The sequence below is a fragment of the Neolamprologus brichardi genome, chromosome 6 (genome assembly GCF_056152115.1).
Source record: "Neolamprologus brichardi isolate AB-2024 chromosome 6, ASM5615211v1, whole genome shotgun sequence".
Taxonomy (NCBI): Eukaryota; Metazoa; Chordata; class Actinopteri; order Cichliformes; family Cichlidae; genus Neolamprologus; species Neolamprologus brichardi.
In genome coordinates this window covers 9066598-9080449 of record NC_142109.1, presented here as the reverse complement: position 1 = coordinate 9080449, position 13852 = coordinate 9066598, and the positions used below count along the sequence as shown (strand labels likewise).

At 42.6% G+C, this 13852-nt stretch overlaps 1 protein-coding gene across 1 annotated transcript in view; it reads right to left on the bottom strand.

Moving 5' to 3' along the window:
* The window catches only part of grin2ab (glutamate receptor, ionotropic, N-methyl D-aspartate 2A, b), a 114613-nt gene extending 101565 nt beyond the window's left edge, over positions 1-13048 (bottom strand). Inside the window, exons 1-2 of the mRNA XM_087841630.1 lie at positions 11742-13048; positions 10748-10954 (exon numbers count right to left, since the gene is read on the bottom strand). Coding sequence (XP_087697756.1) covers positions 10748-10954; positions 11742-11759 — 225 coding nt within the window. The 5' untranslated portion in view covers positions 11760-13048. The remainder of the gene's footprint in view (positions 1-10747; positions 10955-11741) is intronic.
* Positions 13049-13852: the final 804 nt, after the last annotated feature.

Genomic DNA, 13852 nt, shown 5'->3' with positions numbered 1-13852 from the left:
GACATGATCCCATGTTTCTCGATCGACTCATTTAGGGCGCTTCGAAACCTCAAGTGGCTTGGAATATTAACCATTACTATTTTGGTGTTTTGGAGACATATTTGGACAGTGTTGGGGAGTAACGGAATACATGTACCGCCGTTACGTATTTAAAATACAAAATATGAGTAACTGTATTCCGTTACAGTTACCATTTAAAAAGGCGGTATTTAGAATACAGTTACTTTGTTGAAATAAATGGATTACACGGCGGTACTTCCCTGTTTCGTATTGTGGCGGGTCAGGACTGTTTGGGTTTTGTTTGACAGCTACGTTCTGTCGTTCCAGGCGGCAGCGTTACGGTTGCCATGGTTACAGGGTGACGCTCTCGCTCTGCGTGTTTCCTGGGTGAGAGAGGCCTTTTTGTCGTTGTTGTGCTAAGCTAATAGGCAGAATGCTACCGGTATAGCTCTAAAGAATGTAGCATCATAGGCAGTGTAGTCCGTGCTGCAGGGAGAATGGACTGCCATACACGTTATGTGTCTGTGAGCGAGGGAGGGAGAAAAAGGAAAAGTATGAGCTGTCGAGCAAAAACGGGAGCTGGAAGCATGTAAATATAATAATAACCACTGCAGCCAAGAAGAGAGCCTGACGAGCCCAGTTGTAAGTAAGCTATTAAGACTCGACTGTACACCGTGTTCGTGTTTTCCTCCAAAAGCAATAAGTTCCGTTGGAGCAGCCTTTCAACGCCTCTCTCTGTCTCTTGCTAGCAAAGTTGACCCAGACAACAAAGCTAGTTTTCGGCTACGAGCCTGACACAGAACCCACCGTATTAGCCAGAGGTCCCTTTACTACGGTTCGGAGCCGCGGACCTTCAGTAACAGTAATAAATCACAGCAATTGTACATTCATGTAGTTGTAAACAGCATGATAATATATTAAGTAATCCAAAGTATTCAGAATACGTTACTCTCATTGAGTAACGTAACGGAATACGTTACAGAATACATTTTGGGGCATGTACTCTGTATTCTGTAATGGAATACATTTTAAAAGTAACCTTCCCAACACTGTATTTGGATGAACCAAACTATTCATTTGTGCTAGCTAACATAGCTATAAAAGTGCATCCACACTCACAAAAAACTGCTAATTAGTGCAAAAATAAAATGCTGATATTGTTGAATGCACTTACTTCTCCAAAGGTTTGTTTTTACAGTTAACTGCACAGCAAGCCACATTTCTGACAGAAAATTACACCACAGTCCAATTAATATAGTCCTTATTTGTAGTCCTTTGTAGTCCAAAGTCCTTATTTGTAGAAAAAAAAAAGATTAAGCACAAAAAAGAAAAATACTAATTGAAAACTAGAGCTAATGACAGGCCAATGGATAAGGATTAGGGCCTGATTAATATTAGCCATCTGCTGATATATCAGTGTTTAACAGCTGATGCATGAAAAAACGAGAGGGAGAAACACCCTTCAAACACATTATGTGTTGATATTGCACAGTTGGTCCACCAGCGGGCACTCTGCAACTTGTTACCCTGTTGGCAGTGCCTGATTGGAGCAGCACAAACAAGTGTGCGGATTGGAGCATAAACAGGTTTTCCACAACTTTTTGTGACAATAAAACAACATTACTTTTAAACAGCATTTTCATATTATCTTAGTAAGAAATATAACTACATATAACACATGTTAGGGAAATCTGCTGGTGTCTCTGAAAGAATATTGCACTTTTAACTCACCAGAAATCATGATTATCAGCAATTTCCTTGCATCTTCAGACTTATTCCAGTCTATTGCCATAATTTCAGCAACTAAAATATCAAGATTCATATTTTTAACTCTGCCTCATGCATATTGGAAGATGTTGGATTTTAATATTCCAAACACAGAAGAGAATAGAGTGGTCACTGAAAACGAACTAAAAGCATGTCTGAATTATTAATCTGTAAACAACATGGAAAATTGGAACATTATGTTGGAAGACATGGAAGATTATGATGTTTCAGTAAGTCTAGGATTACGTTACATTTATGCAGTCAAAAGCATTTTTATCAAATAGACAGCAGGCGGAAAGCCAGTCATGGGCAATATACATTTAGTAATGCACTAGGTTTGTTTTAAATAAAATGTATCATAAAAAATGTGACGACATCAGTCTAGAGGTGACATATGCCAGCCTTCAGCCCCCTGAAGTGCATAAACTAAAAATAGCACAAAGACAAGACGAGCAGACTTGAGTACAGATTGTTCACATTTTCTTTTCAGCAGTCCTAGAAAGTCAATAATCCAGATCAGCAGGCTGACTCATTTACTTGAGGCTAGAATTTACAGTTTGAAAACTCCAAATCTAAAAAATGTATGCTGTAGTGACGCTACACTGTAGACAAGATAGAACAGGGGAAAAGCTCAGCAATGACCGAGGAATAAGATAAAGCAGGCACAGTAACAGACTGTTCATGTCAGCAGATAAAACGGTTGACTAAATTTAACTTAATGCATCCCAAAACAAAACATTAGAGGAAAAAACAGACATACACAACATTTTTCATTCAAAGAAACTTCAAAATCAGATACTCTGATTACACTGTGAGAGAAGGGTATTGTGCATTTCATTGTGGAGATTATAGTAAGTATTCAAAAAGAAAAAAAGACTGTTTCTTCAAGGTAATGGAAAAGTCAGGGATTGCCATCATCACCATGGACGGATAAAGCACAGACTATTTTAACCTGAGGTCATGAAATTTCCTGTAATGGAACCATTTTCACCTTTCCTTGAAGTGAAGAAACTGTACCAGTGTTGGTAATGGGCGAGCTCTAGCCTACAGGGTCAGGGTCCTGTCATGAAAAGTCAATCAAAATTTAATGAAGCCATGCAAAAATTTACCTTGACACGATGAAAGATTTTCAAGTCACGGGCACTCAAAGTGCACTCAAAGTTTTCATTTTTTTGTGTGTTATTTTTCCAGCATTTTTAACTGTAACCGAATCAGTTTTATATGCAGAATTCCAAATCTCACAATCTGAAGCCAAATCTGTGGATTTGAATTCTGCATGATTTTTATAAACCCCAACTTTGAGCATCAGTGTCAGGGAGTGGGGATAGGTTAACTGGAAACTCTAAATCACCCATAAGTGTGAATGTGAGTGCAACTGGTTGTCTGTCTGTATGTGTTAGGCCTGTGACAGACAACCTGTCCAGGGTGTGCCATGTCTCTCGCTCTAAGAGAGCTGGGATAGACTCCACCCCCACCCCCCACCACCTGCCATGACCCTAAAAAGGATAAGCAGAAGAGAATGGATGGATGGATGTCATTGGAGACGTCATAATATGTCTATGACACAGACTTGCTGAAACACTGAATGTTTTCTCTGTTGAAAAGTTGCACTTGGGGTTTGTGAAAACTCTCATTTTCCCCCCATATTTTCATACCAGGCACATCTTCTAGCTGGGATTCCTCCATTGGTGTCCACATATTCTATAAAATAGTTTAGATAATGTTCCTAAATGTCTTTTGAGTTTTGAATCTGATATTCTTTCAAGTTCTACTCTGATGGTGTTAAATTCTTGTTATGTCAGTTTGTACTGGTGGCCCATTTCCATCATCAGATTGTAATTTTCTGCTGGGCTGTATGGCACCGACTGTATGGCACCAAGTAAGCTTCATTTGCTCATGAAGATGCTCAGTCTTATTTGTGTTAGCTCTCTGTTGTACTTCCGACAGATGTACCCAAATTTCAATCACCAGTACTTAAATGTTACTATCATTATAAATTTGATTTGCTGCAAAGGATCCAAAATTGTTTTAAGAGAAACCTGATACAGGTCTGCTGTGAAAAATTCATTCCAAAAAACTGCCAGTCTACAGCTCAAACAACCATATTTGATGAAGCATCTGCATCACATGACAGCAGCCGATGTGTTTTCTTGTGTTTCAGCCCAAACGACAGGAAAATTACAAACACAGACATGATAAGAAGTTAGAATAAAAGAGCAAATCAAATCCTTTTCAAAAGTCTTTAATAACAAATTATCAAACAACTGCTGAACAAGCTGCCTTTGACGTTCCAGTCAGCTCGCTTCAACACACGCTGGATTGGACAGCAGGCAGCAGCCAAACGAGACAGTTATTAGGTTTTTACTGTGCCCAAATGCTCCCAGTATAAAGTATAAAAGTCGTAGGTTTACAGCTGTGTTGAGTTGCCCTCTATCCAGGGTCACTCTGAGTCTGAGGAAAAACCTTGTTAAGCTAGCAAAACAGGTGGTGCTCAGTGCCACACAGGCTTTTTTTGTTTGATACACACGCAACGAGGGTTTCATTTCAGCTAAAGTCACCTCACCAAACTGTCTGGTAGACAAAGTTAAGCATGTGCTCAGAAACAAAACGAAGCATTTGTGGGCTGCAATTCTCGAATCCTTTTAGAAGCTTATTTCTTGTGTACGCATGAAACAAGCCTTAAAAGAAAACCCTCAGTGGTGTGTGTGTGTGTGTGTGTGTGTGTGTGTGTTTTAACTCTAATTATATTTACTGAAGGAAGGAAGAAATAATATGGGGAAGAAAATAAAGCCATGTTACTTGGGCTAAAGCTGATTGATAAAATTCCTTATGGACTTAACATCATTGGCACAGTTAGTGCTGTGCACACAGTGCCAGCCTTTCCTTTTTGTAGCTGTAGCTGCTGGGTTTTCTAGAGAATTACATTTACTATTTTTTTATACATTGCCTTTTGCCAATAGAAAGACAGTGCTGCAGTAAAAAAAAAAGTGTGTGTGTGGCTCCATAATACCATTGTCTAAAGAAAGCCCTACTGTGCATGTGTTATCTCCTCTGGTTTAATAATGTCTGATTCATTGTAAAAATGTCTTAATCATCTCAGTCACACATTGAGCTAATTGTGCCATAACATATGTAAGGCATGAAACTGTGAGAGCAGGAACTACATTTCATGGAATTAGAGAGACTTCAGCTACACACCGATCTGTGTTAGAGACAAAAAAAGTGATGGAGTAATGCTGATACCTTTATGTGAATGATCTGGTCCTCGTAGCCATGAAAAACTGAATCGAATTGGATTTAAAAAGCTAAAGAATGTCTTAACTAGGACAGTGTTACATCAGTCTCAACCAAAATCTGGTGTCTGTAAAAGCATAAAATTGGAATATGGGTTTTGGGTGTTAAATTGGCCGAAATGACAGAGCCAGGCTGGCCGCACTTAGGCACCTCCTAAGCCTCTTTCTCAGCCTAGGAAAAAAAAAACCTTCAGTGACAAAGTGTAAGAGGCATCATTTAAGGTAACAACCCGGCCTCCTAGGAATCTGGGATCTTCTCAGAGCCACATGTTGTGCCTAATACTAATCAAGCTAATTCTAAAGCACAGCATTCAAATAGGCACATAAGGGGGAGGTTACAATCCAAAATGAAACTTCCACCATCTTGAAAGCCTTAAGCTTTCAATTGAAAGATTAATACGGACATCAAAGGGGAGCAATCTGTCCGCATCCATTTTTTTAAATATATATTTTCAGAAAAAAGCCTGCTATCAGTATTAAGGATTAACTATTTTGAAGGAACATTGTCAATTCACAGTGACCCCAATCAGTAGTTTTATAATAATTATGGAAATAATAAAATTATAGGTGTTGATCCTCCTGCTCTACATTGCAGCAGATCCTCTTGGCAATATGACTTTTAGGTTTTATTTTTGTTTTTACCCATCCGTGTTTTGGGAAGGTCTCTCCACTCATCGACTAGATTTCCGGCGAGAACAGGCAGTTTGATTTTTGTTTTTTTCAGTAAAAACATCAGATAACTCCAGTAAGTGCTCTCAGCCTCGCGGTAGTGACTCTAACTAGTGCCATATACAGTGTGTTTCACTAGGGAGTTACTGTAATTGAAAACAGTCATTAAAAAGGGAGCATTCTTACTTCATTAAGTAGCTGGAGGCACCTCTCAACATGAACGTTTATGTTGATCCATGCTTGCTGGATTTCTTAATAAGCAATTGTTTGCTAACATGTCCGCTATAACATTGGAGGGTGCTAATTTATTAATATTGTTTTTACATAATTTTATGCTATGGGCAAGTACACCCCCGCCCCCCAAAATTAACGCTGCTTTAAAAATAAGTTTTACTTATCAGCCAGTTTCAGGTCCTTGAACAAAGACTGTATATAAAAGATGCGCATAGCCATTGCCATCCCTCATTGGTTAGTAAAGTCCTGTCTTTGGGTGAAGTCGTGAGCGAGGGAATCTGACAGAGACGCAAACACTACAGTTTTCACTTGTTTCTTCAATTTGTCCTGACGCACTTGGATTTAAATCCAGCTTCCTGTCTCTCTGTGCACCTGACCTGTCCCACTACATGATATTCACACAATAGTGTGATTCTTGTCTGACCTTGCATGTGATTGGCCAAATGCTCAGCCCTGAGCAGGAAGGGCTGAAGACTTGGCTCTGCCCGACGGGGTCGGCTCTTGTCGTGCCCTCTTAGAGTCATTTGTGAACAACACATCACTAAATGAGATCATAAATTCATCAGGGAAAGAGTTTACTGAGGTCATAGATAAATGGGAAGGTCTTTTTTTTTCCACAAACTTCTTTTTGCAGTCAAAAGAGTCAACCCCCTTAAAGCCCTTCAACACTGTCTTCCCTTTTCAGACCCAGATGTTACATCCATCTTTTATATAGAGTCTTTGGCATTGGGCTGCTTGGAGACGGTGGCCAGTAATGACAACCAAGATTCGCCTCAGATTGATAAGGGGCCTGGCAGAGCAGTTCTATTAAGACATTTTTTTTTACCTATTTAAAAACTGTTCTGTTGAGTCTCTCCCCAGAATTGGACTCCCTTCACCTTTTACTGGGAGAGTATGACTGTTATGTTTCGCACAGTGATAAGCTGCTGAGATGTCCTGCAGCCCTGTCAATACAGGTCAATAAAAGTTATAAATTACTTAACATCCCACCCCTCCTTATCTCACTACAAGCTCAATATAAAATGTTAATAATAACAAATTGCTTTTCAGCTAAAACTATTTGTATGGACAAAGTGAAAATGGCATGAACCGCTGTTATAAGGTAAAGTGAATACGGCAGCATGGATGGTGTCGCTAAACAGCTACCATAATGAAAAATACAATTACTTTTATGATTTCTAATTGTATTACTGAAATGTTAATGCAGTATAGCAGTCTACATGAATTCAAAGACATCTATAGAAAAAAATAAAGGAATTGAAAAGGCCATTTGATGGACTATCCAGCTGGTCCCTCCATCTGCAACAGAGACATTTGGGATGAAACTGCTTTGACAGGTTTGCTGATGAAAATAGAATCATGAAATGCTAATTCTTCTCAAGATGTATAGATGGCAATTTCTTGGTTACAGCCCTATTATGCTTGTCACGTCTCTAAATCCACCCCGAAAGCACCTCTCAAGGAGGATGAAGATTATCTCGATTTCCAGCATCACAACTATCTGCCTTTGAGTCATGAAAAACACAGAAACAAGTTTTGAGATTGATTAAAGGTGGGGGTTTTTTTCATTCTCAAATCCAAATCCTCGCCTGAGCAATGAGAATATGATTTATCAGGTTAAAAAACAAACAAACAAACAAAAACGCCAATTTTAAGATTTATTCCAATCCGATTACTTAAATCCTATCCATAAAGTTCTGAAAGACTGTGCTGAAACTGGATAAGACTTATCTGAAATCTGAAGCAGATGGAAACACTTTAAAACCATTAAAAATTCACTAGAGATGTCGTGCACCAGCTATAACCATTAGGCACAGGCACATAGGCAGGTCAAACTGCCAACAGGATCAGTTAGAATCTAAACTGTAGGCCTACAGCTTCGACTCGCAATACTGGTAACCGCAACAATGATGCAGTCATGTCTTTTATTCTTAGTTATGAATTCATATAACATTTAGAATAATTTAGGTTAGGCGATAAATTTATCACCGCTAGCAACTTTTGGGCCTATCATGTTAAAGCAGGGACTCTCACACACCAGAAAAGTGTGTTAAGACATGCAGTTGTTCTATGAAATGGCATCTACTGTCAGCTTGATTTAAGAATGATCGGTTCAAAAACCTGTATTAGTCAAACCCTACTTAATATCACACATGGCTCACTAACTCTTTAAATGAGAGTACCAGCTGTGTTTTGATTAAATGATTAAACAGTGCACGTTTGTAAGAGGCGTTTGGGTTATTAACTTGCATCTGAGACTGCACTATCACACATCAATGTACAGAAGATCAGCAGGGGTCAAAATACTCATTATCATATGTCACTCAGTCCTTTTTACTGGAAATGGCTAAGAAAAGGAAAATGAAAACACTAATTTTCATCCTCTCAGCCCTCGGTGTAAGATGAATCTGAACTGCCATTGTGTTTACAAAAAGGCACTGGCTTTTTCGTTATTCTAGGGGTGAACACGAAAATGGGTTCAAACTGTCCGCCACCGGGTCGCGTGTAACCAAATTTCGACGGCGGGTGTTTTCTTGCGACGAGATTATCCGAAGTAACAAAGTGCAGGCCCAGCAGCGGGTTTAATTGACTTTGAAGAAAGCACTCACTCAGCAGATGACAGCTAAAAGGCCACCCCAGAGGCTCGGTGGCTGCACGTGGCTTGGCTGTTAATGTCGTATAACAACATTTCCGAAGAATTCCGACATCGAAAACCTTAAACCCAGTTTGTCAACTTGGATAGGGAGCTCCAAACAAAAACAGTGTGTGCATAAGAGGATTATTTGCTGTAGCTCCTATCACGGGATATGTCAATACTTTCTTCTGGACAAATACAGCTACAACACAGGGCAGTAAGGTAAATAATTCCACCCACAAGTTTCCCTGGCTTTTCTTTTCCTTTCTTTGTGTGTTTTTTTTTTGTAAGTATCTTTGTAATTTTTCTCATAATGCTCAAGGTTGCAGTCTTGTGTGAGCACTCCTACCTAAAATCCACTAAACTGTAGGAAAAAGAGACCATATGAGTAAAAACTTAAAAATAAAAACACAGTATCTAGTACCTGAGAGGCACCAAAGCAATATTTGTACAGTTCAGTCAGTGTTATAATCAAAGAGTCAATCTTCACACAAAGCCATTCTGGTGGTACGACCACGTCACAGTAAATGCACAATAATAATTGCATAGTTTTGGATCATTTCAGTATATCTCACAGTTCAACAGAGGTAAAAAAAAAAAAAAAAAAAACCTCTATGTATCTTTCATGAAAAGAAAGACTTCTGCATGATCGCTCCCTGAACCTTTCCCACACTTGCAGGCATATGTAGATTTTGGGCTAAATTTGGGCTCTGACTCTAAAAATGTCTTGCACAATATTAAAAACCAAAACACAGAGCCCTGGTTGACACAGAGCAGTGTGAAGGCACACCTCCTGCAGCCCCTCTGATGCAAGAAACCTCTCCGAACCCCTGTGTAAATGTAGTACATTTGTGTTTCAGCAGAGCCATGGGGAGAGAAAGACAGTTCCACTTAGGTGCCACCAAAATAATCCCCAAGAGGACTGCCTTGTTACAGGCAGCACAACAACATGTTGGCACTGGCACATTAAAAAACGAGAAATTAAAATCGATTTAACTGCGGAAATCCAAAACAACAGGGCCTCACTTCTGACAGTGCTGACAAGAAGCTTAGACGCAATGAGTTCTGATGTACTTTACCTGCTTGTCCAACAATGGAGCCGGTTCAGTGCACAGCTCAGTCAGATGCATCTCGACACATCACTTCAACACTATGTCATCCCGGAGCCCAAATGGGACTCAGAATATGGTATGCATCACATCACAGAGATTTTTTTAAGGTCTTTCCTGTTTAGCTTTGTCTCAGTAGTTGGTTAATAGCAGACTGCAAAGCGATGAAAATACAAGGCCCAACTGAGCAGGAAATTCTCTCTGGAGTGATAACAACAAGACAGAAAGTGAATAGAAAAGTAGGCCTGTTATAAAATACTGTTGAGCTTTTTTAAAAGGTGCTGTGACATCACACCCAGAATTCATTGCTGCTTTGCACGAGATATTTATATTAATGAAGGTAGCAACAGCACTCGACATTCTCTGCTCCCCACTCTATTGCGTTTATGCCCTACAGAGTTGATCTCCTTTTGTGTCATCCCACTATTCAGGAAAATAGGCTACTGCTGAGCACAACATCAGTCTCTCTTCTCAGTTCTCTACAACACCACAATGAGTCTGGCGCAGCACGGATGATAATTTGCTCTAAATGATTATGATAAATGTGCATTCATTCATACATAATATTAAGTAGTCAAAATTGAGGGCATCCGTTTGCCAACAGGAACGATGGGGATCATTCATGATGAAGATTTATGGCCATTCAGGGCTATACATCCTGTCATCCTGTCACATCACACTCCTATTTTCTTATATTTACCCCCTCCGGTGTAACATCTGTGTGTGTTTATGTGTGTGCATGTCCATGAGCGTGCGTGCGTGCGCGTTCGTGTGAAGGCCTCAGTGTCCCTGAGAAGAGGAGAAGACACTTTGTGTGTCAGACTTGGCACGCCAAGCAGGAGGAAAACGGAAGAAAATGTGTTTCTACAACGTGACTGCATTCAAAGCCTGAAAACTGTAATTTGAGATATGAATTCATTACATGGCTTCTCATCAGCAGCCGGGGAATAATGTGATGCAACAGCGCCGCTTAGCGTCGCTCGGCGCTCCGTCTAAAAGAAGAGCGTCGCTCTCTCCTCCTTGAACGCAGCTGTCCTTACCTTCGGTGTCACAAAGCGCGGCTGCTGCGGGGTTGTGTTCGCGGAGGTTTTGCGCCTTCTTCTGCGGAGTCCGTGCGATGAATGTTGACTTGTGCTGCCGTGGTGCGAGGGCCCGTGCGGGCAGCCACCGTGACCTGTCCGTTTACTGGCATTTTGGTTCCTTCTCACGGCGTCGGTGAAACCAGAGGAAAAGTGTTCAAACTTGATCTGAAAATAAAAAAGAAAGAAACGAAAAGATACCAGATTTTAACACTGCGCCGCAAGCTCCCAGGACTTGATGACTTTGTCGCTTTTCTATAAATAGGCGCGAGCGTACAGGCAGGTGCTTATGTGAGCTATAAACATTTTTAACCAATGTCGTTTTACTTCTCGCACCTCATTAGCATTTTAACAGTTTGAACAGCATCAAATACCAGCTAGCTGTCTGCGTGTGTTTTTTGTTTCCGCGCGCGTGCGTGGCTATATGTTTGTGTGAGTCGGAGCAGAAGTGCGCGCGTGCCTGCGTCTCTCTATTGGGGGATTATTGGAGGGAAAAGCTCGCCGTGACGAAAACACAAGTTCATGTTATAGGTGTAGTCTATGGTGAAAAGGACGAATTAGTGCTCTCTCCCTCCGTGCGCGTGTGCTTGTACGTGTGTCTCAGAGAGGGGGGGGGGACGGGGGGGGACGGGGGGGACGGAGTAAAAACAGCCTGTGGCTCTTTGGCGAATATTCCCCTCACGCTCCTCTCTCCGGTGCCGGGCTTCGTTTATGTAGGGCATGCAGCAGGTTGTGTGACGAGGACTCGGACAAGCGTAAGAGCGCGGAGGAACCCGAACCAGGCACACACCACCCCGCCGCTGTTCCACTTTAAGGAGAGTGAGAGTGCGGCAGATATTAAAACCACCGGACCCTGACAAATGCCGCTCATTTTCAGCGTCTTTGGTGACAGAGTTAGTTTTGACCCAACCTAAAAAAAAAAGAAAAGAAAAAAGAAAACACTAATTACGCTCACCCCATTCCCGTGACACATCTCTCCAGGCGGCCAGGTGGAGATGACATTGCAGCCTGTTACTCCATTCGGGTGCCCTCGGCAGGAGTGGGAATCGCATACGACTCTCCGTCAGATTAATCCATCAATTTCTCCTCCATTCAATTTCCCTTCCCCAAAAAAACCCGAAACCACACGGATAAATCCACCTGTCTGGTTCTGAAGACTTCCCCCCTCCACCGCCACCTCTCCCACCCGTAGATAGGTAGTATTCCTCTCGGTTTAGATGTCAAACGCCGTCCATTCAACGGGAGAGACGGGGTGGGGGAAAAAGCCCCCTGGCGCGCGGGGATCAGTTAGACTCTAGAATCCAAAATAACCGTTGGTTTGGAATCTCCAGCGGCAGCCCCGCGCGTTCCGCAGTGAGGGCTCGTGGACAGGTCCGCGCGCCGCCTCCTCCTCCTCCTCCTCTCCTGTCCTCCTCCTCCTTGCGCCGCTCGCGGATTCTTGGAGACTGAAGGGGGGGATTCCGTCACAAATAACATCAAAACACACACACATACATATATATTCACACACTCTCTCTCTCTCCCTATCTTTTCTCACTTGCCCTCCCTCTCTCCCCCCTCTTCTCCTCCTCCTGCTGATGCTCCCCTCACGCGCTCTCCGACGAGCACCGCACTCCAAGCCGCCCTAAACAATTCGGAACAAGTTCAAACGGGTCGAGTTATTTTTGTAGCTTTCCGCGCCGCACGACCGAGGTGACGCTCGGCAGCCGACCGAGCTGTCCGGGCGGAGAGGAAGAAGGAAATATTCTCCCGACAGTGTCTTTACCCCGCAGCAGCCCGGCCGCCCACGCTCCGCTAGCTGAAGGTACTTACACATCAGCCTAGTTAATTAAACATATAAGGGGTAGAGGAGGCAGTGGTGAGGGGGTGCAGACTTGGGTGACTTCATCTTCCCATTATTAAAAAAACGAAAAAAAAAAGATATGTGGGGAGGTAAGAAGGAGCGTGCTAGGGAAATTTCGCCATGTCTACCCCTCTAAGAAAAAAAGAGCGACTCCAACTTCACAGCTCGTTAAAACTGACATGTCGCTTCCTTGTCTGTCCTGGTCGTGTTTTCTCCCTCTCCGGGCCGTTCCCTTTCCCTCGTGCGTCCTCTCCCAAGCAGGAAAAAAGAAACGAAAGCGCGAGAGGGGGTATGGCGCACAGCATCATCCGTCGTTTATGGCATCACCTGGTGCCATCTCTCTAAAGCGAAGCCGCGCGCGCGTGTTTGTTCCTGGATGCCGGTGTCATTGTGCGCGCGCGCGCGTGTGTTTGTGACGACTGTCTCGGCGTCAAAGAAGTCGCCGCGTCGCGCCTCCTCTGCTCTTCAGCTGCGCGCAGATAAAACATTTCAATATCCGCTCAACTGTTATAACCCAATTTACTATTGGTCCCCCTGCAGACACCTCAACTCTTCCTCACAATTAAAACGCAGAGCCCTTAAAAAATAAATAAATAAATACAAATTACCGCACCGGAAAACGTTTTTATTGCTGATTGTGTGTCATGTTCTCTCATCAGCGCCGGAGTTTGTTAAGAGCCGCGGCTCAGATAAGGGGGAATAGAAGCAACGCGAGTGAATTACACAGTCTCAATTGAACATAATTAGCAGATCAAAATTGAAGCACAGGGGGTCCTCGGGGAACGCTGACACCCCCACCCCCACCCCCCATCTCTCTCTCTCTTCCTCCCCCCACCTCCATCACTCTCTCTGCATCTCCCTCTGAGTGTTGCCTTGGAGTCCCATTGCAGACAGATGGTGTAGATCCTGCATGGGGTCATGTTAGCAGGCCGGGGCTCTACTAGGACTGGCTGTCATAAGCCTAGTTACCCTTTGAGGCAAGAAGCAGCGCAGCATAAGCAGATCAGAGGGCTTATTATTAAGGAACAGTTCACTACCCTCTTCTTCCTCCTCCACCTCCTCCGCTTATATCCCTAGCAGAACGAAAAAAAGGAAAGGAAGGAAGAAAAATCTCCACCTGTTGAGGTCCTCTATCCTCCTCCGTCAGAGCTCGAGCCTCCCAGGCTTGGAATAAAAGAAATACATGATTGCATAACACGGGTATGGGGGAAAGAAAGAAGGGA